The sequence below is a fragment of the Capsicum annuum genome, chromosome 3 (genome assembly GCF_002878395.1).
Source record: "Capsicum annuum cultivar UCD-10X-F1 chromosome 3, UCD10Xv1.1, whole genome shotgun sequence".
Classification (NCBI taxonomy): Eukaryota; Viridiplantae; Streptophyta; class Magnoliopsida; order Solanales; family Solanaceae; genus Capsicum; species Capsicum annuum.
The window spans coordinates 252,479,146-252,504,519 of record NC_061113.1 but is presented as its reverse complement, the minus strand read 5'-3'; the positions used below and the strand labels follow the sequence as shown (position 1 = coordinate 252,504,519).

The following is a 25,374-nucleotide window of genomic DNA, read 5'->3' as shown; positions in this document are numbered from 1 at the left end:
AGACTTCAAGGGAATAGATTCCTAAGCAACCCACGTTTCTAAACAAAAGCTCAATACAAGTGAATCCACGCTTGCCTCACACTCTCACGAGTGTTCAAATTCATAATTCAACACAAACTATTTATTAAAATGAAAAGAAGTCTTATTTATAGTCTAGGCTAGGTTATTACATCATATGGGCTCAAAAGTGACCTATTTGGGAAAGACAAACTCATAGAAGCTCATTAGGCACTTATTTGAGCATATGGGGCGCACATGGGGCACATCCCAAGGGTATAGTGGGTTGTTTTGACCCGCTCTAGCATATATAGAGCGGGTTGGGCACACCTCCAAAGCGGATGGGGCGCATCTCCTCTTTCGGGGGCTTTCTAGCCCCGTTTGGTCTTTCATTGGCCTCTCTAACGTTCCTTGAGTCTCCTTGGTCATCATAATCATCCAATGGACGCTTTTTGATAGCCCTCAAGAAGTCATCAAGTGTCACTTGACCCATTAGCATTCTCTCTAGCAATTCGGAGGCCATTTGGATTGTATCATCCTCTCCTTCTTGAAGATGATTTGTCCTCGATTATACAACCTTTAAACACAAAAGGAGAAAACATAACCAATATTTTCTCGAGGAACAAGGGTTAGCACATGGGTTAAAATCAAAACATCCATGCTAAGGAAACTCATTTCACATATAACCGAACATCCTTCAAGACAATAGAAGAGAAGTCAACATTTAAATTACAAAAGAGTTGGCTGCGATAAGCATCAACAAATTCTCCTAAGTTGGTTTCATTAACAATATTACCAAACAAATCATCACATGTTGGAACAACTAAGGGTAGAATCAAGGAATCATTAGGGTTTAGATTACCCTCCATTTACAAGAAACCATGTTTACACACAAGACATACTTAGCACCAACATGGTTATGCTCACAAACGAAGAAAATGGAATGACAAGAGTTATGATTACTAAAGTGCTACCAAGAATAAGATCATGTGACGGTAAGAACAAACGACTTAAGTACCTCACATTCCTTTCACTCGAACAACCTTCCAAGAAAGAGTCATATATTTTATGCATATTCAAGTCATTCCAAGAGACATCAACACCATCTAGGTAAGATTTTAAGTCAAATATCTTTGTAACATCGTCCACTCTAGGGTAAATGTCATCATCATTCCAAGGGAAGCTAGAAATAAGATGGGGTAGGTACATACCTTTGGAGCAAAGACTTGAGCTTGCTCTCTTACCTTCTAAACTTGCACCATATGGACTTATTCTCTTATGCATCAACTTGAAAGTTGGCACAATGCTAGTGCTAAATGTAGTGAATAACAGGGGCTTAGGTTTGTCACTAAGCTCTCCTTCTTGATCTCAAAGCTCCTCATATTCACTATTCATATCCCTCCTCATCGTGAGGCTAAGATTCAAGACCTCTCCTTCTTCGGGCCAAACATCTTCATTGAGAACTTTCATCATCTCTGATACCAAATGATACATGAACAAAGTACAAAATCAAAAACTAAACTACAATACAAAAAGAAAACTCAAGATAGATAGAGAAATAATAAGATAAAAACAATGCAAGGAATTGAAAGCAAATAAAGGGTGTATCAAACCCTAAACCCTCAATCAATTAAACCAAATAAAGCACCTAAATCTTACGTAGACCTCAAGGGAATCGATTCTCAAGCTACCCTTGTTTCTAAATAAAAGATCAACACAAGCGAATCCACGCTTGCCTCACACTCTCACAAGTGTTCAAATTCATAATTCAACATATACTACTTACTAAAATGAAAAGAAGTCTTATTTATAGTCTAGGCTAGATTATTACACTATATGGTCCAAAAGTGATCCATTTAGAAAAGACAAACTCATAGAAGCCCATTAGGCACTTGCTTAAGCATATGAGGTGCACATGGGGCACATCCCAAAGGTATAGTGGGCTGTTTTGACCTGTTCTAACTGATATGAGTACGGTCACAAAGGTGGGCATATGTGAGATGTATTGAACCCGAGACTTGGAGTGTGCAAATTAAGTGCAAAGGAGGGCCTAAATAGGCTCCAAAATAGTCCACATTCTACACTCCAAGGGCGCCTAAGTGAAGCATTTGACTAAGGGATCTTTTGGACATTTCACACTATTTTTGTAACCTACTATAAATATAATATGTTAGGTTATTTACTACTTTGTTTTTGTTGAATATTGAAGTTGTAAAACTTGAAACACTCTCTCTTGTGAGAAAGGCCCCCATGGTCGAAACTTGTAACTAGGGTTTTCAACTTTAGTGTGGAATCACTTGTGTTGGATTCAAGCTTGGAAACATTGGATGCTTGGGAGATCGAGGTCCTCTTGTACCAACATAAGAGATAAGTGAATTATAGTGTGTAGTGTTAAAGGTTAAAGAGTCGAATAAGCTCTTGAGTTATTAAGATCATGCCTTCATGTAATCTATCTATCTATCCCTTTGTCTAGTGTAATCTTTGTTGTTGTTTCTTGTGTTGTTGTAACCGTTGTTTATTGTTAGTGTAATCCTCTTTTTCTTCACGCATTGATGTTGTTTTGGGTGTTATATACATCATTGAATCTTGTATTCTTTTTATTGGTAGCGAATCCGAGAGTGGTCTCCAAAAAGGTCCTCGGATCCTTAAGATTAGTGGACTGATTTGGTGTTTATTTCGTGTTTCCTAATCCTTCTTGTATCACTAACAGATCTAGAGCGGGTTGGGCGAACCTCCAAAGCAAATGGGGTGCATCTCCTCATTCGGGGGATTTCTAGCCCCGTTTGTTCTTCTATTGGACTCTTTAACGTCCCTTGAATCTCCTTGGTCTTTATAATCATCCAATGAACGCCTTTTGATAGCCCTCAAGAAGTCATCAAGTGTCACTTGACCCGTAAGCATCCTCTTTAGTAATCCGAAGGCTATTTGGATTGTATCAAGATGACACGATTGACGCACAAGGAGATATCTTAACTCAATCATTTAGATAAATATCCAGTGAGCCTAATATCTTGATCACTGTGTGCTATTTTTTATGAGCTCTGCACTGATATTGATCCATGAATTGAGGTAGGGGTATATTTGTTTGTATTTGCACTGATGCATATTCATTTTTTCACAAGTCATGTACTAATAAATATATAGTAGTTTAATCTCGTTGGAAAAATTTGATCAACAGAACTGAGGGGATATATTTGTTGGCGGCCTTTTTGTGGCTCGAATTGGATCGATCGAGTTAGATTAGAGTGTGTTTTATTTTAAAAACTAGTCATTTAACATTGACTTGGATTTTTTTGATTCTAAAATATATGAAGGATATATTTAATTAATTTTTCAAAATAGAATACAAGAAGAATAAATTTGATTCCAAAAGAGTATATTGAGGAGTTTGACCATTTACTAGTTATGAATGGTGCCAAACACGGTGTTAGTCTGGTAACGGTATTCCGGAAAAAAAGAAATTTGGTGACCATGGAATTCCAGCGACAACATCGGTGGTCTCGGAGGAATGGCGTGTAGTTGTCGTGTGAAAATTATGATTGTCGAGAGTGTCCGTTCTCCCCATTGATTTGGACACAATAAGAGACTACATGAATCACAAGGGTCAACGGGTTCTCGTCGTTTCCCGATCAGATTTCAGGCCAGTTGTCGCCGGCCGGCAATTACCGGTTCGTCGACGACCAAGTATTACTTTTGCAGCTCTTTAAAACAACCATTTTTTTGGGGGCTCCATAGTTGGATGGTTCGTTATTTATCTCTTTCTTTATTCAATTTTCATCCCAGTTGTTTCAAATATATTCTTAATTGTAATCATTCTACTCGGACTCTTCAAAAATATTAGTGGGTGCTAGACATGGGGCGGCACCAAAAGTGAAGAGCACGTGCAACTTGGGTTTTTAGATGTTTTGATTTTTTAAAAAGTAGAGGCCTAATTGCTAGGTAATTGGACTAAGAATACTAAATAACGTAGCGTTTTGGACTTGTATTTCCCTTTGTGTTATTTTGGTTAACTATGTGTTTTGCCTTTGTAGTTTCTTTTCCTGCGATTTCTGTTACTATCTATTGGTCCTTGTATCTCGACTATCGCGTTGTTTTGTTGTACTTCAGTTATGTTAGTATCTGCTGTTTTACTATTTTTGTTACTTATTTGTTGTTTCTTGTACTACCGTAACTTCTTGTTTGCACTGCTTGGATCGTCTTTTGTTGAACCGAGGGTCTATGGGCAGCCTCTCTACCTCTAAGGTAGGGGTAAGGTATATGTACGCTCTATACTCTCCGGACCCTACTTTCTGGTACTACAGTGGATATGTTGTTGTTGTCTTATATTAGTGTTATGTGAGAATGATAAATTAGAGATCAAGAAAGTGAGGTCTCAGGTTCAATTCTCAACAGAGACAAACATTAGGTGTTTTCTTCCCTTTCTGTTAGAGTGACCTGGTACCTAGTGGAGAGGTGACAGGTATCCCGTGGAACTAGACAATTGGTTATAAGGCATTTTTTTCTCTCCGTTTTTTTGTTCTTCTTTTAAGCTTGTAACTTGATGGAGCAATGCGGAAGGCTTTGAAAGCAAGAACCAAATAGTTTCTTGAACTGATGCTATGATAAACATGTTTCAGAACCATTTGCTGCACTTGTCTGACAGTTCCATGAAGGCTATTCCTTTTCCCGGAAATACTAATTGTGGAGGCTATTTGGTTAACTAAGTTTATAACTAATTAAGCTTTTCTCTAAGAAACCAATGGATTGGAATGTATTGCAAATTCTTGACCAGGAACTTTTGAGCCAACATGAAGCATTAAGATAGACTCCATTACTTATCAGGAAAGCATATCACCTTTTAGATGACTAATACCGCTACGCAACTTTTAGTCCTTGGTTTAGTCAAAGAAGAAAGATTGAAATTACTAGTCTCAACTAGTACACTTCAAATCTTCCATGTGATAATGAGTATGCGGGAGTGCATTTCAAGTACCTTGTCTCCTCTGGCCTTTACCTTTAGCGTCACCTTGCAGTTTCTCTTGGTCTATAACTTTTACTGTGTTCTGAGGGATGGTTCATAATTGGAGAGAGGGACTCTAGAACTGTTAGAACATGAAACACACATATCTTTCTTGTTTCTATTCTTCTATTAAGTGCTTGTTCCTTTGCAGACACACAGGCATCTTTTGGGCTCAGGAATTTTCTTATAGTTGCATATTTTGTGACTGATTTTTGTTTTTGCTAATGAAGATCACGGTGACCTGTTTTAGCTTTTACTTTTATCTTTGATGCAATGAAATTGTTTGATCTACAAGTGCTAGAGGTGAAAATGTCAAAAAATACTGCTTTGTATCACGCAAACTGTATTCCCTCTAAGGACGTTCTTGGCAGCCATTGAATGTTAATATATGTTGATTGTATTCTCTTACGTTGACATTGCTGTCTAACATATTGGATAATGTGGGTTTAAAAGCAACTTTTAATTCTGGCTGCATTACTTTCCACCAATGTTTTAACAGTTTATGCAGATTATAAAATTTTAAACAAGGGTAGAGGGGTTGAACCAAATGCCGCAGACAATAAATCAGACAGAATAACGGTTTTCTATTACACAAGCGTACATACAAAAACTCAGTAGTACATGTATTTTCTTCTGGTTTACGCTGTTTGGCTTTCCAAATTTCTTGTTTAGAACAGGCTGTAGAATGCAGGATTACCTTGACTGTAACCTCGAAAATGGTATGACTTTGTCCTAAATCAGGTAGAGAAAAAAGTAAATTTTTCACATCTAAATCATTGTTGAAAGCATTGGGACAAGAAGATAGCTCATTGTAGATAATTCACACCTGAAACGTTAATTCGACATTTAAATCAATTGAATTGACTCTGATTTCAGTTCTTTTTATGGCAGTAGAGTTTGAACTCTTTGGCTCGGTATGGAAACTTTGCACGATGAATTTAGTCAGACATCTTCAGCTATGGAGCCTAAGCATGTTAAAGCAACTGATGGAAAATCAGGGACACCTCCTACCCTTGCTGTTACAGGAGTTAAAGTCTCCCCTTGTGGTAAAACTTTAAGTTCCTCGGACTCTTCCTGCAATACATCACCTAACTCTACACTGAATGGCCCCTTTGGCAAGGCTAATTATGAATCTGATGATTACAGTCCTCGTGCTAATAACTTACCCAAACTTGATAAGGATAACAAATCACGGTTTTCAGACAACAAAAAGCCGGTCTCTGGGAGCTCTACCATGAGTAGTGAACCCTTAAACCATGAAGTGTCACCTTCCATGTCACAGTCCGAAACGACTCAGTATAATTCCAGCTCAATGTCTGGCAATTTGTCAACCACAGAATCACCTCCCAAGCAAGTAATGGAACACTCCACAAACAAATCTTATAGGATCCCTTCTTCAGTGTTTGCTAGAGATGAATCTTCAAACCCAGCAGAGTGGAGTGGAGCTTCTCATGAATCATTATTTAGCATTCACATGGGAACTATGAGTTTTACCAAAGATGCTAGTTTTTGGCAGTCGGGTGAGCTAGGAACTCCTCAATACTTCCCCAGATCCCCTGCCATGTGTGACTTCTCTCCTTGCCAGTCAAGTTATGAGATGGAAATGGCTGAACTGGAGGTCTCTAGGGGAAATGAAGATCTAAATCATGAAAGATCTCCTGCTGATAGACATATTTCTCATAATTCATTGGGAAGTGGAACAAGTACAATGTCTTTTGCATTTCCAGTGTAGGCAGCCTGTGCTCAAACTCTCATATGATACACTGGCATGATTTTTATCCTAATTGTTCATCTAGAATGTCGACAATCATTTGTAGTGGGGACATTACCTCTTTCTATCTCTCTTTCTGTGCTTACAAGTATAGCGGGACACCTACATTTCGACACAAAAAGCCAATGATCGATGGTTTAGAAATTATTATCTTCTTCTGCATGACCTGTTTGCTACTTACTATGAACAGATATTATGGTTTCATCATTTAAATAGTTTTCATATCTGGACCTTGATCTTTCACTAGATAACATAGACATGTATATTTTGATAGATTTCTTTTCCTGACCCTCATTTGTGTGGTAGGGTCAGGTTGACACTTGAATAGAATGTTAAAGGAAAAAAACGAGAGATTAAATGATTGTCTCTGCATACGCATGAGTTTCAAAAGGTATTGTTGTGAACATCATGCTTCTTTGCAATTTCCATATGCATGTCAGTATTCGACACGTGTTTTCATATGATATTTATGAGAGATTGACCAACCATCTGTCTAAAAATGAAGGCTGGCAGGGGATCTGGATAAAAATTATTCACAGCGCATGGCTGCTGCTCCAATTAAATCTAGCCCAGAGCAGAAGCAACCTCAGTTCGAATCACCAGAGCTGCATACAGAAACGCTGCCTCAATCAGAACCAAAGACTCCGACAGCAACTGAAAATGCAGGGAAAACAAATTGGTTTCCTTGCTTCTCATGCTGCTCTTTGGGTTCCTAGGATTGCTTTCCTAATAGTCCCTTTGTTAGCAATGAATCTTCATGGTTTTAAGTGATGAGTTTTACAGCAGGTTGGTTGCATGGTTCAAGGAATAATACAATTAGTCTAGAAGTGCTGGTGGGTGTTAAAGCAAGGAAGCGATCCTCATAAACCTCCTTCCCAAGTCAGGATGAGGTGCATACCTGGCGAGTTTGGTAGTAAAGGAGTAACAGCAATCATAAAAAGGACTTAAAGTTCGAATTGGTTGGAGAATGGCAATGAACAAAGCAATGACAAATTAATTTTGTTTGACAGTTCTACTTTGATGCATTTGGTAACGCATGATGACATGATCATCCAGTTTACTGGTGTGTCCTTTGGGGAGTTGTGTGTTTGGTCCAAGAGTTCTAATTACAAGATTTATGAAGGTCTTCATCAAAAAACTTGCTTCCATTTATGATGCTTGTGTCAAGTGTAAATAAGCAGGAGCCTTTTTTCCAGATTTTGTTTGATGCTGATGGGTCAGAAATTAGAGACGTACATTTTTGTAAGTTTCCCCCATCCATTTTTTGACAAGCAGTGTAGATGAAGTTCCTGATTGATTATCGGTTAGTTGTAAATCAAACGTTTCACTGTAATAGAGAAGGAGAAATCTTGTTTCTTCCTACTGCGAAAGAGTTTTACATGTTTATAATCTACAATATCGTCAGTGAAACTTGAATATTTTGCTATGTCTCCCCTCCTTCCCTCTCCCTTTTGATTGCAGTTTTTTAATCTTGATAATGTGACCTCTACCTCACAAGTTAGGGTAAGGTCTGCGTACTCGCTACCCTCCCCAGAGTCCAGGGCCCACTTGTGGAATACAGTGGGTATGTTGTTGATAATATGATCTGATAGACTGATCATAATGTGTTTTTGCTATTTATTTGGTTCTTTCTTTAATAAAAAATTACCAACCAGGAAAGAAAGAAATTATGCTCATTGCTGGTGAAACATGCACCAGAAATGATATTTGTTTTAGCTTTGGTTGTTTATAATGGTGAAAAGGGAATGCAAGAGGTGTAGTAAATATTGTTTGAAACATGGAATTGATACAATCATTTATCTCTTCCATTTTGCTTGTACATTCTTTAAGTTTGATCAAGAGATGTGCCAAGTTTCATTTTAAAACAACAAAACAAAATCCATTTCATGCCCCAATCAGAAGATCTGTTTGGATGATTTTTACGTATTGTTTCATAATATATTTTATTATGTTAAGTAAAAGAGCAACACAAAATTTCCAACATGTATGTTGTGTGGAAAAAGTGTTAAAACTGTATGCTTCTCAAGTGATACAAGAAAAGGGAACCAATGGAAGAATAATAAATGATTGATACCACCCCGTTTGGCTATGAAAACATAACACATAATTATTTGGAATTGGAATTGAAGTTGGAGTTATGTTTAATTGTGTATATAAATAAGGGTCACAGCAAAATGGGTTTCAAGAGAAAAGAATCAAAAATCAGATCACATAAATATCCACCTATTGTATACTTTGGTTTCAAGAGAAAAGATTCAAAAGTGTTGTGTATTATCAACTTATTTATATTCTTAGTGTACGTACTCTGCACGTGTATCTCACATTAATTAATAAAATTATATATATATATATATATATATATATATATATATTATTGTCATGTTTTATCCTATAATTAATACTATACATCAATTATGGTCATAGAGAATAATTGATGGATCATATTCATGTGTTTCGTCAAATTTAACTTGTTGAGTTGGATTGCAACATCTAAAGCTCTCTTTATTTAGATAGATATTAAGGCAATATGATTAAAACTAATTTATCATAAAAAAAATTTTAAAGTCCGACAAAAAAAATTCATTTATAATATAAACTTGAAATTAATAAAAAAAATTATCTTCAATGAGAACAAAGAAAGAAAAATAAGTAATTGAGTATCAAAATAAAGAAAATGATTAAAATAATATAGAGAGCAAATAATTACATATTTGCTAAAAATATTCATATGACTGATATAAAAAAAAGTACTATCAATTGGGAGAGAATTATTCGGAAGAATTCTCAATTTATAGAAGCCCAAAATCTTATAGAAATTCAAAAGCTTTTTCCTTCAAGAAAGAATTACCTAAATATGGAATATTTTATTTGTTTATTAATTTTTGAAAATAGTAAAAAAAACTAGAATATAATTAAAAATTTTGGGAGCAATCTCACACGTTTCAAATAAAAATTGACTTTTGAAATTTTTTATTTTAAAGGACTACACCTTTTTAATATCACTTTACCGTTTGAATGTATTTTACCAAAATTCGATAGCTTCTTGTTAAATATTTTAGGACTTATATTATAGAATTCCTTATTTTAATAAAATTTTCTCTTACCATATATTTTAGGATTCCTTAAATATTAATTCTCCTAATATTTCCTGCCATATAATTTTTCTTACCAAATTATAGAAGACTCTTCAATTTTTAAAAAATATTTTTCTCTTACCAAAATATTTTAAAACTTCTTAATTTAAAATATTAATAAAATAAATAATAATTGAAGAAAATGAGCGAAAAGACAATTTTGTCTATTACGGAGTTTTTTAGTAAAGGGCAAAAAGTTCAAATCACTTTTCTAATGATTTTCACACTTTTAATATATTATAGATATAAATTATAAATTATAGATATAGATATTTTTATCTTTCGGAAACTTTGGGCCTATTCAGTTTCACCAAAACGCTTTGTAAATCTTCATCATGTCATATAGATGATTTCTGCTTAAGAAAATACTCTAATTTACCCATCTATGTTTGGCAATGGATTAAAATTACTAAAAATTACACAAATATACAATTTATGTTTCGAATATTACAAAAAATTCCAACTCCCTAAATATGTTACAAAAATTTCAATATATACACAAAATGTTATCTATATGTCGGCTATGTTATGTATACTAGTTAAGTATACGTGCTCAACACGTGTATATCATGTTAGTCAATTATAAATATATATAAAAGGATAAATCAAATATTTTGACTGGTGTGTGTGTGTGTGTGTCTCTCTCTCTCTCTCTCTCTCTCTATATATATATATATATATATATATATATATATATAATTTCATCCACGTTTGTTTAAGAGTATATATATATATAACATAGCCGATATATACATAGCATTCTGTCTATATGTGGAATTTTTGTAATATGTTTAGGGAGTTGAGATTTTTTGTAATATTGAAAATATAAGTTGTGTATTTGTATAATTTTTAGTTTATGTTATTTATAATTAAAATTAGGGTAAAGGACATAAATGATCTGTCGGCCCAAATATTTTCCATCCAAATAGCAATTGAAATTCCACATTTTAGCCACATAGCTGATGTCACACGTCTTTTTTTTTTTTGCTTTGTTACCTTTTATTTGGCCAATGCTTATTTATTCTTTTTGTCCTTTTTTTAATTGGTCAATGCTTCTTTTTTCTTTTTGTCTTTCTTTTCAATAATTTACCTTTTTTTTCTTTATTTTAACGAACAATTGATCTATTTTTTTAAAAAAAAATCAAAATAAAAAATAATCAATAATTATAAAAATTGAATTATTATTGTATAAAAGACTCATTTTTTTTCAAACGCGTATTTGATATCAAATGCATAAATACATATTTTATACAAATAATGGTACAATTTATATACACATTATAACAATAATTGCATAGTTTCTATACACACCCTATACAATATTTAGCTATAATAATTATTTAGATATCAATGTTATACAATATTCATGCAGTTTATATACATCCTATACATATACATACTCTATACAATAATGATACAAATTCTATACAGATCATATATAAAAAATATATTTTATACAACACTTATATGATTTTTTTACACATTATATGCAACAGTTATACATTTTTATACACATTCTATATGATTTTTGGATACAATTATTATTCGAATACGTATTTTATACAAGAACTACACAGTTTCTATACATATTCTATACGTACACAGTTTATACAACAATTATACAATTCCTATACACATTCTATATATTTTTTATCTATATTTAATACATATACATATTTTATATAACTATACAATTTTCATACATACATCATAAATAGGTACATTTTTATATAACAATTATATCATTTTTATATAATTATATTTAATTGTTATTTTAAACATATTTTGTACAGTTTCCATACATATATCTTATATTGATACATGCTCTATTTAATAATTATATATTTTTTATATAATTATATTTAATTATTAATTTTTAAATAAAAAATCAAACTTTTATTGGTTAAAAAATTTATAGCAAAAAAAAAACTAAAATATTTTAAAAGAAGGACTGAATGGCCCAAAGTGGAAAAAATACTGAAAATGGCCAACATAACCCAACAGGAGCTGAAGCAGCCCATGACCATTATATGACAATATTTGGCCGAGTGGCCATTTATTGTCAACTAGCCTGAACATGGGTTATTTCTTTTGAGATAGGCCTCCTGGTGTCTTTTTCTCTTAAAATTACCAGTTCTATCAAGTCACTATCTGCAAACGAGTGAACGACTATCACATCTTATCTTGATTTTGGTATATACTCAGAATTTTACTATTTTAACCTTTATTCATATTAATGATATGCACTGGATATAAGAATGAATGTTGAAATTGTAATTGTTCACATTTAATGTATATTATTAATTGTAGAAGCAAAAAAACAAAAATAAAAAATTGTTATGACATATATGTATATCAGTTGTACTGATTTTCTATCAAAATCTAGTTGATATCTATCAGGATTTGAAGTATCTGTCTTTTACTCAGAAACTAGGAGTAAATTTCCCCCATAAATAAAAGGACTTCCTTCGTTGTAAATCATCCCTCAAAAGAAATAACAATTACTTCCTATTCTCTCTACTTTTCTTCTTCTTTATTCTTTATTATTTTCAGGTATGTGAACCTCTCATAAGGTTTCATGAAGTGTTATGTCAGGGGCTCTTCAAGAGCACGTTGCCTTCTTATTATGATCATTTGTTCCTTATCCATTTCAAGGATTATTTCATTGAAATCGATTGGTCTACCATGCTTCACGCATAGACTTTGTCCTTTAGGGACACGAAATAGAAACACTTGTAGCTTAAATATGAGATGTTTTCGGCATTTAACTTGAATCATCTTTTGAATGAGGATCTGATAACAATTCCTAACATATTTCATAGCTACTTATAATCACCCCCTTATGTTAGGAAAACTAACATACATCCTCCATCTTTTTTGAGGAATCCATCTTTGTGCATTATGATATACTCATTAATCGTACACGCACATCAAAACTTTTTTTTTTGGTGGAATATTTGGTTCGTGACTTTGAACCAATTGAAAGGAAAGAAATAATCATAATCTATTGGTCTAATGCATACAAGTGTTGTATTGTATGCAACATATCATATTTTAGACCAACACATAAAGCTTTGTTCTCATTAGTAATGATTTAGCTATTTATCGAAGGCATTCAATGCCATACCATCATCATCAAGATGAATTGTCTTGATTATACAATCTGAAAGTTATGTTCTTAACTCAATTTTATTGAGCAGACAATTTTATGAATGTCAAACTGCAGGTTGACAATGAATGTACATGTGATCATCTTATTGATGCATCTTTTCAACATATCACATGATTGGTGAACGTTCCGTAAACATGGAAGAGTGAATGATTTTTTTATTGTTGATAAGAGTTAGTGAATAAAAATCATGTAAAAGTAGTTGTTTGCATGAGTATTAGTTTTTGATTAGTATTAATTAATTTAATTACATTATTGTTGTTTATTATTGAATTGAATTGAATTTCAATTTTGTCATTATATTTTACTTTTTTTTCTAAAGATACATCAATGAAAACAAATGGTAGGCGTTGCAAAGGAAAAGAAAAAAAAAAGAAAAGGATTGATTGTTTTGTTTCCATGTGAGACTTAATATAATAATAATATTATATTGAAAATACCATCTGGTTTGTTTTTATTGCATGATCTATTGTTTATCAATTCATATAATTTATGCGTATGTAAAATATTTATATAAGCACAAGTTGTTTATAAAAATTGTTTATAATTATATTAATTACATGTGTTAGTATTATAGTCAATGCCAGTTACGTCATAATTAATACATCGTATTATCGTTTCATTGCATATTTATTAACACATAAGTAGTTATTTGTTATCATACTTATGATTGAAATTGCATAATGTCGTGTTGTAAAGACATCTATGAATATAACTAATAACAATATGAAGGTACATATTGATAGAGGAAAATGATTTTTAATTATTGAAAAATAAAATGCTAAGCTAAGCTTAGCACGTACTAATTGAATTTTTTAATTGCTTAGTAAAGTGTGATTAACAATTTCTTATAGTATAGCTTTAACTTTGTACAAAAATTTAATATATATTTTATTTGGTCAATGTCATTTTATTTTAAAATATGGATAATTTTCAAAGTAAGCTATCCAATTGTAAAGATATTTGTTTGATTGATTCTGGCACTACACATACGATATTCAAAGACGAGAAATATTTTTCTCATCTAAACATGGGCAAGATTAATGTTACTACAATTTTTGGTAGTGCTAATTTGATTGAAAGCTTCGGAAAAACCATTATAATTTTGCCCAAGGGAACTAGACTCATAAATAATTCTATGTTTTCTCCTAGGTCTCGAAAAATCTTGATGAGTTTTAAGGATATACGTGAAAATGATTATCATATCAAGACATTTGATGAGATGAATCTTGAATATCTCGGTATCACCAAGAATATCTCTGGGCAAACATGTGTTATAGAAAAGTTCCATGCTTTATCTTCTGGCCTGTATTGGATAAAGTTTTGGGCAATTGAGGCTCATTCTACAGTAAACCGAAAGTTTACTTATTCCAATACTTCCAGTTTACTTATTCCAATACTTCCGTACTTTGGCAAAATCGTCTGGGACATCCTGGATCTATAATGATGATATAAATCATCGAAAATTCAAATGGGCATCCATTAAAGAACTTGAAGGTTCTTTCGAATTGTGAATTTTCATGCAATGTTTGTTATCAAAGCAAGCTGATTGTGAGGCCATCGCCAACAAAAGTTGGAATTGAGTCCCTCGCGTTCTTGGAATGCATACATGGGGATATTTGTGGACTCATTCACCCACCTATTGGGTCGTTTAGATACTTTATGGTCCTAATAAATGCTTCTTCTAGATGGTCTCATGTGTGCCTATTGTCATCTGGCAACTTAGCATTTGCAAAATTATTGGCACAAATAATACAATTACGGACACAGTTTTCTGATAGTCAAGTCTATTCTCCTCGATAATGCTGCAGAATTTTCATTCCAAGCATTTAATGACTATTGCTTATCGATTGGGATAAGAGTGGAACATTCTGTACCCCATGTTCACACTCAAAATGGTCTTGCCGGGTCATTAATTAAATGTCTGCAGTTGATAGCAAGACCATTGCTTATGAAAACTAAGTTGCCCATTTATGTTTCGGGTCATGCAATTTTGCATGCTGCATCACTTGTTCATCTCAGACCGACAAATTATCATAAAGTTTCTTTGTTGTAATTAATTTTAGGTCAAGAGCCTAATATATCTCATCTGAATTTTTTTTATTGCGGTATATATGTGCCTATAGCACCACCAAACCGCACTAAGATGGGCCCCCAAAGAATATTAGGAATATATGTTAGGTTTGAATCACCCTCTATTATTCGCTATCTTTAACCATTAACGAGAGATATGTTCACTGCTCGATTTGCAGATTGCCGATTCGATGAGATAGTTTTTCCAAAATTAGGGGGAGAAAATAGTGACATCAAAAGAGAAATTTTGTGGAAAAAATCCATACCTATCTCATCTTGATACACGTGCTTCTATTTGTGAGCAAGAAGTACAAAAGATTATTGAGAAAATGATCAAATCCCCCCCCCCCCCCAAATCTATAGTCGAAATCTCAGCTACATACTCAACCTTTCAATTAGACCTATTACCCCCCGGTCTATTTTTTCCTATATTTATTAACCCTCTAAATGCTGAGCTGGCAACATAAACCAAGTAAAAAGACTTTCATGCATTTCACACGCCTGGCCCGCCTGGCCCACGCCTAAACAAAATAAAATATCTCTTTTATTTTTTCAATTTCATTTCCTCTCTCATCTCTCTTCTCTCTAAACCTTTCATCTTCCTCTCTCCTCTATTCTATACTTTCTAAATCGCGATTTCATCAATTTTTTAGGTGATTTTTGTTCTAATCAAAATATTTTAGTTGTGGATTTTTAAACAATCATCTTGTTGTTGTATCAAGGTGTTTTTTTTTTTCCTAAACTGAAAAAATTAAATTAGGGTTTTTAGGTAATCTCCAATTTTACAAATTAATTGAGTGAAATAGCTGACTCTTTCTATTGCGATGTTGTCTAAGTGTTCGATTAATAGCATAATCCGTTCGTAAGTACATGATTTGTTGAGTGTTTAAGTGGGTTTATTAGAAATTAGGGCTTTTCTCCTAATATGAAAACTTAAAATTTCAGTTGTGTTTAATAGGACGTGTGTGTTAATATGTTGTTAGTTTGAGTGATTTTTCCTCAAACTGAGTTAAAATTTATAAGGGTTTTATGCTAAATCCCGAAATTATGATTTTTGTTGATTGTTTAAGTTGGTTTATTAAAAATTAGGGCTTTTCTCCAATTTGTTGTTAACATGACACAATTTAAAAATCAATGGTATTTAATAGCACGGCTATGTTAATATCTTGTTATTTTGGTGTTGAATTATGTAGCATATTTGTAAATTTGATTTTTCTTTTTCCAAAATGTTTTTGCTATGCTACAATATCTTATTTGATTCTTTATTATCGCCAGGTAAGACATGAATGGTTTTACGTTGATAACTCTAAGATGGTACCATGGTGGGGTCTTACATTTCAGTGGGAGGAAATCAGTTTATAATGGGGGGTAGTAACAGAATTTTTGAATGTTGATATAGATAAGAAATCATTTAAGCATGTCAACAACAAAAAAAAAAAAGGGAGACCAAAAAATGCAACACCAACACCTTCTGCACCTACTGTTTTCTCAGCATCCTGTTCTGCACCTTTGATTATTGTGCATCATCTTCAATGGCTGGTACTACTAAAAGAGGAAGGGGTAATGATAGGGAAAAAAACAGCTCATTGAAAAGGTCAAAAGTAATGGAAATGGGTGTGTTCCAAGCTGAAAATGGATTCAAAGTCCTAAATGTAAGTATCTAGCTGTGTTGTATCTTATGTACATATGAGTCTTTAATGTATGAGTCTTTGAATAAATTTTTTCCTTCATTGTAGCCTGACATGCCTAGTAGTAAGATCTGCTCTACTGGTCAAGCAAGGGTAACAAGATCAACTGATATAACTGGTAACATTGGTTATACACCAACTTCTACCAGTAAGCTGAAATGGAATGGCAAAGCAGCAATATCTACAAAAAAAACTACAGGAGATTAAAGAGAAGAAAAGAAAGAATAATATGGGAAGCAGTTCAAATAATCCAAGTAAAAAAAAACACTTCTTCAAAGTCCAAGATGCCCTGGAAATTGTAGTGATGTTGATTATTTTAAGCACTGTTTTAAGTTAGATCAGTTGACATGAAAACAATTTTATTTTGGTGTTGGAAAACAATTAAAGTGCTATATATATATATATATATATTGTTGATGAATGTTGCCTAATGGTTGGTATGAATGATGATGTTGTGTGAAGTTGGAATATTTTATTGATGAATTAATGTTGTCATTACCCATTATTATTATGTTAAATGATTGTAAAGTTGATATAATGGCAACACAACATTGTCATTACACAATTTCAGTATAAACACGTAGCAGCAACACGGGGTTTTGCCTAACAATACACAAATTTGAAATTGTAAACAATAACATAGCAACAACACAAGTGTAAACAATAACATAGCAGCAATACACGATAGAATTTTGCAAGTGTAAACAACAACGTAGTAGGAACACAACACAATTTTGAAAGCGCAAACATTAACATACCAGCAGCACAAGTGCAAACAATAGAATAGCAGCAGCACAACAAACATCTGAAGTAAGACTACGCAAAAGATACCATAATAGAACATAGTCTGATATATTTAGAGAGGTGTAAAAAATTTACACCATAGTCGACCATATCTAGCAACTATTTTCAGTTCATTTGTTGCTGATGAACATAGCAACAACACAAATCAAAATACATAAAAATATCTTCCTATCCAACCTATATCATCTCCATTTTCCATTGAGTTTCTTCTCCCGCATCAAGTTATCAATTTGGGCCTCTTTAAGCCATAAGTCTTTTTTTAACTCATTGATTTTGTTCACCAATCTTGGAATGACAAAAAAATTGATCTTGGATCCACTTTTTCTTTGTCCCTCCATAGAAAAAAATTACATCTTTGAGACTGATTTTTTTGTAGAAATCAAGACATTATCATAATTTGAATATAAATTGACAACAAAATACAATGTAAAATACATACACCATAGTAGGGGCAAGACCAAAATCTTCTTTCCGGATTTGACTTCGACCATGAAGTTTGCAAGTCAACCAAAATACCATGTTTGCATCTCACAACAGCATTGACCATTGGATCTAATCCATCCATACAAAGCTTATTCAATTTTGAATTCGTCATTTCATGAATTCCAACAAAATCGTTCATCAAATTAAACCCTAAATTAATAATTGAACCAAATTACAAAATAAAATTCAAGAATCGAAGTACAAATTGGGATTAAAAGCTAAAAAGTAAGTTAAAGAAAGAGAAAAGAAAGAAAAAAAATGCTGGAACATGAAGGAAAATAGTGAAGAAAGACATAGGTCATATAAAGAGGAAGAAGATGACCGTTGAAAGAGAGAGAGATTAATTTTTCATATTTATTTCATTAAATAAACAATAAATGACATGTATAATACACGTGGAGGGCTGAACTTTTAATTTTTGGAAGTGCTGGGACTAAACCAACGCGCCTAGATGGGGTGTTTTCACCTTCATTGCCAGCTCAGCATTTAGGGAGGTAATAAATATAGGAAAAATAGATCAGGGAGGTAATAGGTCTAATTGAAAGATTGAGTGTGTAGTTGGGATTTCGACTATAGGTTGGGGGTATTTGACCATTCTCTCAAGATTATTCATCTGCAGAAAATAGCAAATCAAATGCTAAACGCATTTACAAATTTGAAAAGGATCATCAAATCACATATTCTTGCAGAGAATATCTCAATTCGAATTGATGTCCCCAAAGGACCATCCACCAAGGTCATAGCTAGTGAATCTAAAGCACACTTAAAGCGTGGTAGACCATTAGGTTCTAAGGATCAAAATCCTAGAAAAAGAAAAACTAATGGTCAAGATGATACTACGAAAGATCCTCATATGAAAGCTCATTCCTGATGGGATCAATGAGCCCGAGACTCAAGAAAATGAGGAACTATCCATAAATTCAAGTGATGTTGAAACTAATTTGAATCGGTCTGAAATAGTAGTGGATTATGTCGTTGCATATAATGTTGCAAAGAAAATCATGCAAGATAGTGATGATCTTGAACGTCGATCTGTCACAAAATGTTGACAAAGAAATGACTGACCAAAATCGCAAGAAACAATTTAATTTGAATTGAATTCACTTGCCAAACGTGAAGCTTTTGGACCTAAAGCTCAAACACTTAATGGTGTTAAGCCTGTTGGCTATAAATGGGTCTTTGTGCGAAAAAAGAAATGAGAAAAATAAAATACAAAGGTATAAGGTACGCCCTGTTGCACAAGATTTTTCACAATGGCCTGGTGTTAATTATGATGAGACATATTCACCAGTTATGGATGCAATAACATTGCGTTATCTTATTAGTTTTACTATCCATGAGAGACTTGAAATGCATTTGATGGATGTGGTAACAACTTATCTATATGGATCACTTGATAATGAGATATACATGAAATTTTTTGAAGAATTTAAAATGCCGAAAGCATATAGTTCAAAGCCTCAAAAAATGTATTCAATTAGATTGCAAAGATCATTGTATGGTTTGAAGTAATCTGGAAGCATGTGGTATAATCGTCTTAGTGAATATTTATCTAAGGAAGGTTATATGAATGATGAAATTTGTCCATGTGTTTTTATAAAACGTCGGAGTTTGTTATACTTCATGTCTATGTCGATGACATAAACCTTATTGGAACTCCATTAGAGCTTCAAAAGGCAATTGATCACCTAAAGAAGGAATTTGAGATGAAAGATCTCAGAAAGAAAAAATTATGCCTTGGTTTGCAAATTGAGCATTTGACAAACGACATCATTGTCCATCAATCTGCTTACACAGAAAAGGTATTGAAAATATTTTATATGTATGGAGCACATCCATTAAGTACTCCGATGGTTGTTCGATCACTTGATATGAATAAAGATCCATTCCGACCTCAAGAAAAAAAAAGAGTAACTCCTTGGTCCTGAAATACCATATCTTAGTGCAATTGGTGCACTAATGTATCTTGCAAATACTACAAGGCCTGATATATCCTTTTCAGTTAATTTGTTAGCAAGATATAGTTCTGTTCCTAATATGAGACATTAGAATGGGATCAAACACATATTACAGTTTCTAAAAGGGACTATCGATATGTGCTTATTTTATTTTAAAAATTGCAGTTTCGATCTCGTTAGTTATGCTGATGCTGGGTACTTATTTGACCCGCATAAAACTCGATCTTAAACAGGCTATGTGTTCATATGGGGGGTACTGTCATATCCTAGAGATCAACAAAATAGTCTATCGTAGCCACTTCATCGAATCATGCTGAGATTATAGCTATTCATGAAGCAAGCTTAGAGTTTGTGTGGTTAAAGTCCACAATACATCTCATTTGAGAAAAATGTGATTTGAAATGTGACAAAGTACCCATAATTTTATATGAAGATAATGCAGTATGCATAACACAACTTAAGGGAGGATTCATAAAAGAAGATAAAACGAAACACATTTCGTCAAAGCTCTTTTATACACATGAGCTCTAAAAGAATGGTGATATTGACGTACAACAGATTCATTCAAGTGACAATGTGACTGATTTATTCACCAAGTCTGTTCCAACTGCAACTTTCAAGAAGATGGTGCACAGGATCGGAATGCAAAGGTTTAAGGATATTCTTATTAAGGGGAGCTAATACGCGCTGTGCTTTTTTTCTCTTACGAGGTTTTGTTCCACTGGATTTTCCTTGTAAGTATTTTAATGAGGCAGCCTATATGTGTATTATTAGACATTCAAGGGAGAGTGTTATGATTTTTATGTATATCAATTATAGTGAATGTCTATCAAAATTTAGTTGATATTTTATCAGGATTTGAAATAAATCATCTATCAAGAGAAATAACAATTACTCTCTATTCTCTCTGCTCTTCTTCTTCATTCTTTGTTATTTAATAACAAAATTAATTTTAACTTGATTTTGTAAGTGATCAACTAATATCAAACATTTATTTTTAATAAAAGACTCATCTATTTTTTTGTCGTGCTATAACATTTAAAAATTGAGAAATACTACAATTATCCAAATTGTAGAGAGTCTTTTTTAATTATAAAATCTAAAATATTTATTTTAGATATTTTTTCAACCAAACACAATTAGAATAAATTTTCTATTTCAAAATAAACGCTTATATATAAATCTAAAAAGAAAAAAATTCTCTCACTTTCTCTATAATATATCCCCTGCCCCCTTTCCAATAAAATATAGAAAACTCCAAAATATGTGGCGGCAAATTTAACTTAGGACTCCGCTTTTCCCTAAAAAATTACAAGTTACTGTAAAACATTTCCCGCCATTGAAGCCAAATGAATAATTTTTCCCCAAATCCAAAATACGAATCCCCCGCCAAAAATTCTCAATTACAAAACCTCCCCTTCTCCTTCCTTCTCCTTCATTTCTCAACTAAGCTATTTTCTCTCTGCCATTTTTCGCCTTTTACAGTTTGCTTAATAGAGAGGATTCTTCAGAAGCAATGACGAAGATGGTTGGCCCAGATGCCGTTTCGGTTATTTTAGCAAACCCATCGCCCGATTCTTCTTCAGATCTCCCTGAAATTATCGTTCAAGTTCTGGATCTCAAACCCACTGGCAACAGATACATGTGAGTTTTTTTTTTTTCTCTTCTGTTTGTTTATATTGGTTTCATTTTGTGTTTGTTTTTGTTCAGATACTTGCATTTGATTCAGATCTATTTTGGTTATAACAAAAATAGTACTACTTGCTATTTTACTCGATTTGTTTAATTAGAAATGTTAATGTTTATTTTCCATTATGAATGGGTTGTTTGGTACGTGGGATAATTATAATAATTCTTGGATATTTGGGAACACAAGTGAGGTATTAGCTAATTATCGGACTATTTTATTTCATTAGGCGTGATAAAATAGTTCTGAGATAACTTTGCTTGCCCTATCTTGTGTACCAAACGACCCCTTAAATGTAGTTGTTGAGGGTTGCTTTTTTATTTTAAATCAATTGAATGGCTTTGTTGCCTCACACATCTCTATTTGGGGGAAGTGGTATTTGTTATTCTTAAAATTAAAGGCTGTTTTTTTGGTTGTCAAATTGTTTGTTGTATTGAATTGTCGTGTGAATCTCATATGTAGGTTCTTATGTTTTATTGGATTTAAACATTAGCTGGTATAGCCAAAAATGAATAAATGTTCCATTTGCAGGTTTTCAGCCAGTGACGGGAAGAAGAAGATTAAGGGTATTTTTCAATCCAGTTTGTCATCAGAAGTTATATCTGGGAACATACAGAACTTGGGTCTTATTCGGGTTATTGATTATACCCTCAACGACATCCCAACCAAGAATGAGAAGTGAGTCTTTATGATGATTATTTTTTGTTTAGTCTGTTTTTGAAGGTTTATATTTCGACATTAATGAGTTGATTAATTTGTTTTAGGTACTTGATTGTGACTAAATGCGAGGTGGTGTCTCCTGCTCTTGAAGCTGAGTACAAGGCTGAAGTGAAAAGTGAAGAGATGACTGGCATTGTCTTGACTCCGAAACAGGAAGAAACTGGAATTGTTTTGAAACCTAAACAGGAGTTTCAAACTAAATCTGCTGCTCAAATTGTGCATGAACAAAGCGGAAAGTGAGTTTTTTTTTTCTTTTTTTTCCCTGTTCCTATATATTTTTGTGTGTTGCTAGTGAATGGTCTATTGTGTTATGGATGTAACAGTAAGTTAATTATGTTGTATGTGGGTTGAATCTCAGCATGGCACCATCTGCTCGAATGGCAATGACCAGAAGAATTCAGCCACTTGTTTCTTTGAATCCTTACCAAGGAAATTGGACCATTAAAGTTCGAGTAACTAGCAAGGGGAGTATGCGAACTTACAAGAATGCTAGAGGAGAAGGCTGTGTGTTCAATGTTGAATTGACTGATGAGGATGTAAGCACAATTTCAGTTATCTGATAAATTGGAAGATTATTCAATTGTTTTGTATTGCTAACAAAGGTTGACCTTTTATTTCAGGGCACCCAAATACAAGCTACAATGTTTAATGAAGCTGCAAAGAAGTTTTTTGACAAGTTTGAATTGGGAAAGGTCTATTACATTTCAAAGGGAACTCTTAAAGTTGCTAACAAGCAGTTCAAGACGGTACAAAATGATTATGAGATGACTTTGAATGAAAACTCCCAAGTTGAGGAGGCTATTAATGAAGCAGCTTTTATTCCAGAGACAAAATTTAGCTTCACCCCAATTGATGAATTGGGTCCATATGTCAATGGCAGGGAGCTTGTTGGTAAGGAACTTGTAACCCGAGGCTTAAATTCTTATGCTGTCTTTTCATAACCTCTAACCATGGAGTAATGTTTTAAATCAATGAATTTTAGATGTTATTGGGGTCGTTCAAAGTGTATCTCCGACGATGAGCATACGGAGGAAGAGTAACAATGAGACAGTCCCAAAGCGTGACATAACTATTGCAGATGAGACGTGTGTTTTAATGCTGTACACCTCTCTTGTAGATTTTGGATTTCTCCAAGTATGTTGAATTCAACTTATGTTTCTTTGTATCAGGAAGAAGACTGTTGTTGTGTCTCTCTGGAATGATCTTGCCACCGATGTAGGACAAGAACTGCTAGACATGGCTGATAAATCCCCAGTAGTTGCAATCAAATCCCTTAAAGTTGGAGACTTTCAAGGTGATTACTTCTCTTTATCCAGAACTTGTTCCTGTTTACATGGTCTTGTCACTGCCACAATCTCATATTTCCTTGATTGTTTTTCAGGAGTGTCTTTATCAACTTTAAGCAAGAGTAATATTGTTGTGAATCCAGATTTACCTGAAGCCAAAAAACTGAGATCTTGGTATATGACTTTACTGAGTTATTTGATTTTCTCTTATAGTGTCAGTTGATTAAAAGGCTTCTTTTATGCTGTTCAGGTATGATTCTGAAGGTAAAGAAACTTCATTGGCATCTGTAGGTTCTGGTATGAGCCCCTCAATCAAGAGTGGGGCTAGATCTATGTACACTGATAGGGTCTCCTTGCTTCATATAACCAGTAGCCCATCCCTTGGAGAGGACAAGGTATATATTTTACCTGTGTTGACAATAAATGACTTGATGATTTCAAGAGCAATTTTGATGTTATATTCTTTAAAATATGAAGCTTATTGTACTGAGAAAATAAGATTAGTTAATACATGGAGCTTTATGTAACATCATTGCACTGAATTATGTTTTTTTGTTTGGTTGGCAGCCTGTGTTTTTCAGCATTAAGGCATATATAAGTTTCATTAAGCCTGAACAAGCAATGTGGTATCGAGCTTGCAAGACATGTAACAAGAAAGTTACAGATGCTGTTGGGTCTGGGTATTGGTGTGAAGGATGCCAGAAGAATGATGCAGAGAGCAGTTTGAGGTAAACCATTGGATATATAGTCATCTTAAGAACCTCCCATTAACCTGTAATGCCTAGTATGCATTTACATTTATGTCTTTTTCCAGATATATAATGGCATTGAAAGTTTCTGATGCAAGTGGTGAAGCTTGGCTCTCTGCGTTCAATGAACAAGCAGAGAAAATACTTGGATGCTCTGCTGATGAACTTGACAAGCTCAAATCTGAGGTTAAACAGTTCACTGAACATATCTTTTTGGTGCTTGTTTTATGTCTCTAGAAGTTAGTGCTTAACTTATATGAATATTTGTCTAATTCTTAGGAGGGAGAAACTGCATATCAAATGAAATTGAAGGAAGCTACATGGGTTCCTCATCTTTTCCGGGTCAGTGTTGCTCCACAAGAGTACAACAGTGAGAAAAGGCAAAGGATAACAGTCAGGGCTATTGCTCCAGTTGATTATGCTGCAGAATCCAAGTACTTGCTTGAAGAGATGTCTAAGATGAATATTTCTATGTAACAAGACTAGCCAAATTGAGAACATTTAATTATTTTTGTCATATTTAAAGGCTGAAGATTGCTCACTAGGGTTGCTTAGGAAAACAGCTGTAAATATGTTTTATCCTTGTTGCTTGATGGCAATTCTGCACTTTGAACTTAGATGAATGCACCTTTGGCAGTTCTGTGCCTTGTTAGATTTTTGCTGTGTATTACAACACCTCTATGAGCAGTTTGTTTTGATTCTTTTGTTTGCAGTTTTTTCACACCTGGTAGAGAGTCAAACTAGCTAAGATAACTGTTTACCTAAACCATTAGCACTTCTGCAGGAGCTTAGGTATATTGCTAATGGCGTCAGGTTCACTATGTATCTGATACTTTAGAATCAAGAATCATCTGAA

At 33.5% G+C, this 25,374-nt stretch overlaps 2 protein-coding genes across 3 annotated transcripts; both read left to right on the top strand.

Annotated features, from left to right (window-relative positions):
- Nucleotides 1-3,372: 3,372 nt before the first annotated feature.
- On the top strand, nt 3,373-8,129 carry LOC107862313. 2 transcript variants are annotated; one of them, XM_016707843.2, is made up of 3 exons: nt 3,373-3,739; nt 5,891-6,724; nt 7,273-8,129. In XM_016707843.2, exons 2-3 carry the CDS (start codon nt 5,913-5,915, stop codon nt 7,481-7,483), a joined length of 1,023 nt encoding a protein of 340 aa, XP_016563329.1. In that variant the 5' UTR covers nt 3,373-3,739; nt 5,891-5,912; the 3' UTR covers nt 7,484-8,129. The 2 variants fall into 2 exon arrangements, with proteins under 2 accessions (XP_016563329.1, XP_016563328.1); XM_016707842.2 differs by having other exon boundaries at nt 3,386-3,739; nt 5,888-6,724.
- Nucleotides 8,130-21,409: 13,280 nt separating this feature from the next.
- On the top strand, nt 21,410-25,172 carry LOC107862312 (replication protein A 70 kDa DNA-binding subunit B). Its single transcript, XM_016707841.2, has 12 exons — nt 21,410-21,720; nt 22,295-22,441; nt 22,528-22,719; nt 22,842-23,019; nt 23,104-23,374; nt 23,466-23,568; nt 23,653-23,777; nt 23,865-23,943; nt 24,020-24,164; nt 24,337-24,497; nt 24,584-24,704; nt 24,798-25,172. The coding sequence occupies exons 1-12, from the start codon at nt 21,593-21,595 to the stop codon at nt 24,993-24,995; spliced, it is 1,848 nt and encodes a 615-aa protein (XP_016563327.1). The 5' UTR covers nt 21,410-21,592; the 3' UTR covers nt 24,996-25,172.
- The last annotated feature ends 202 nt before the right edge of the window (nt 25,173-25,374 follow it).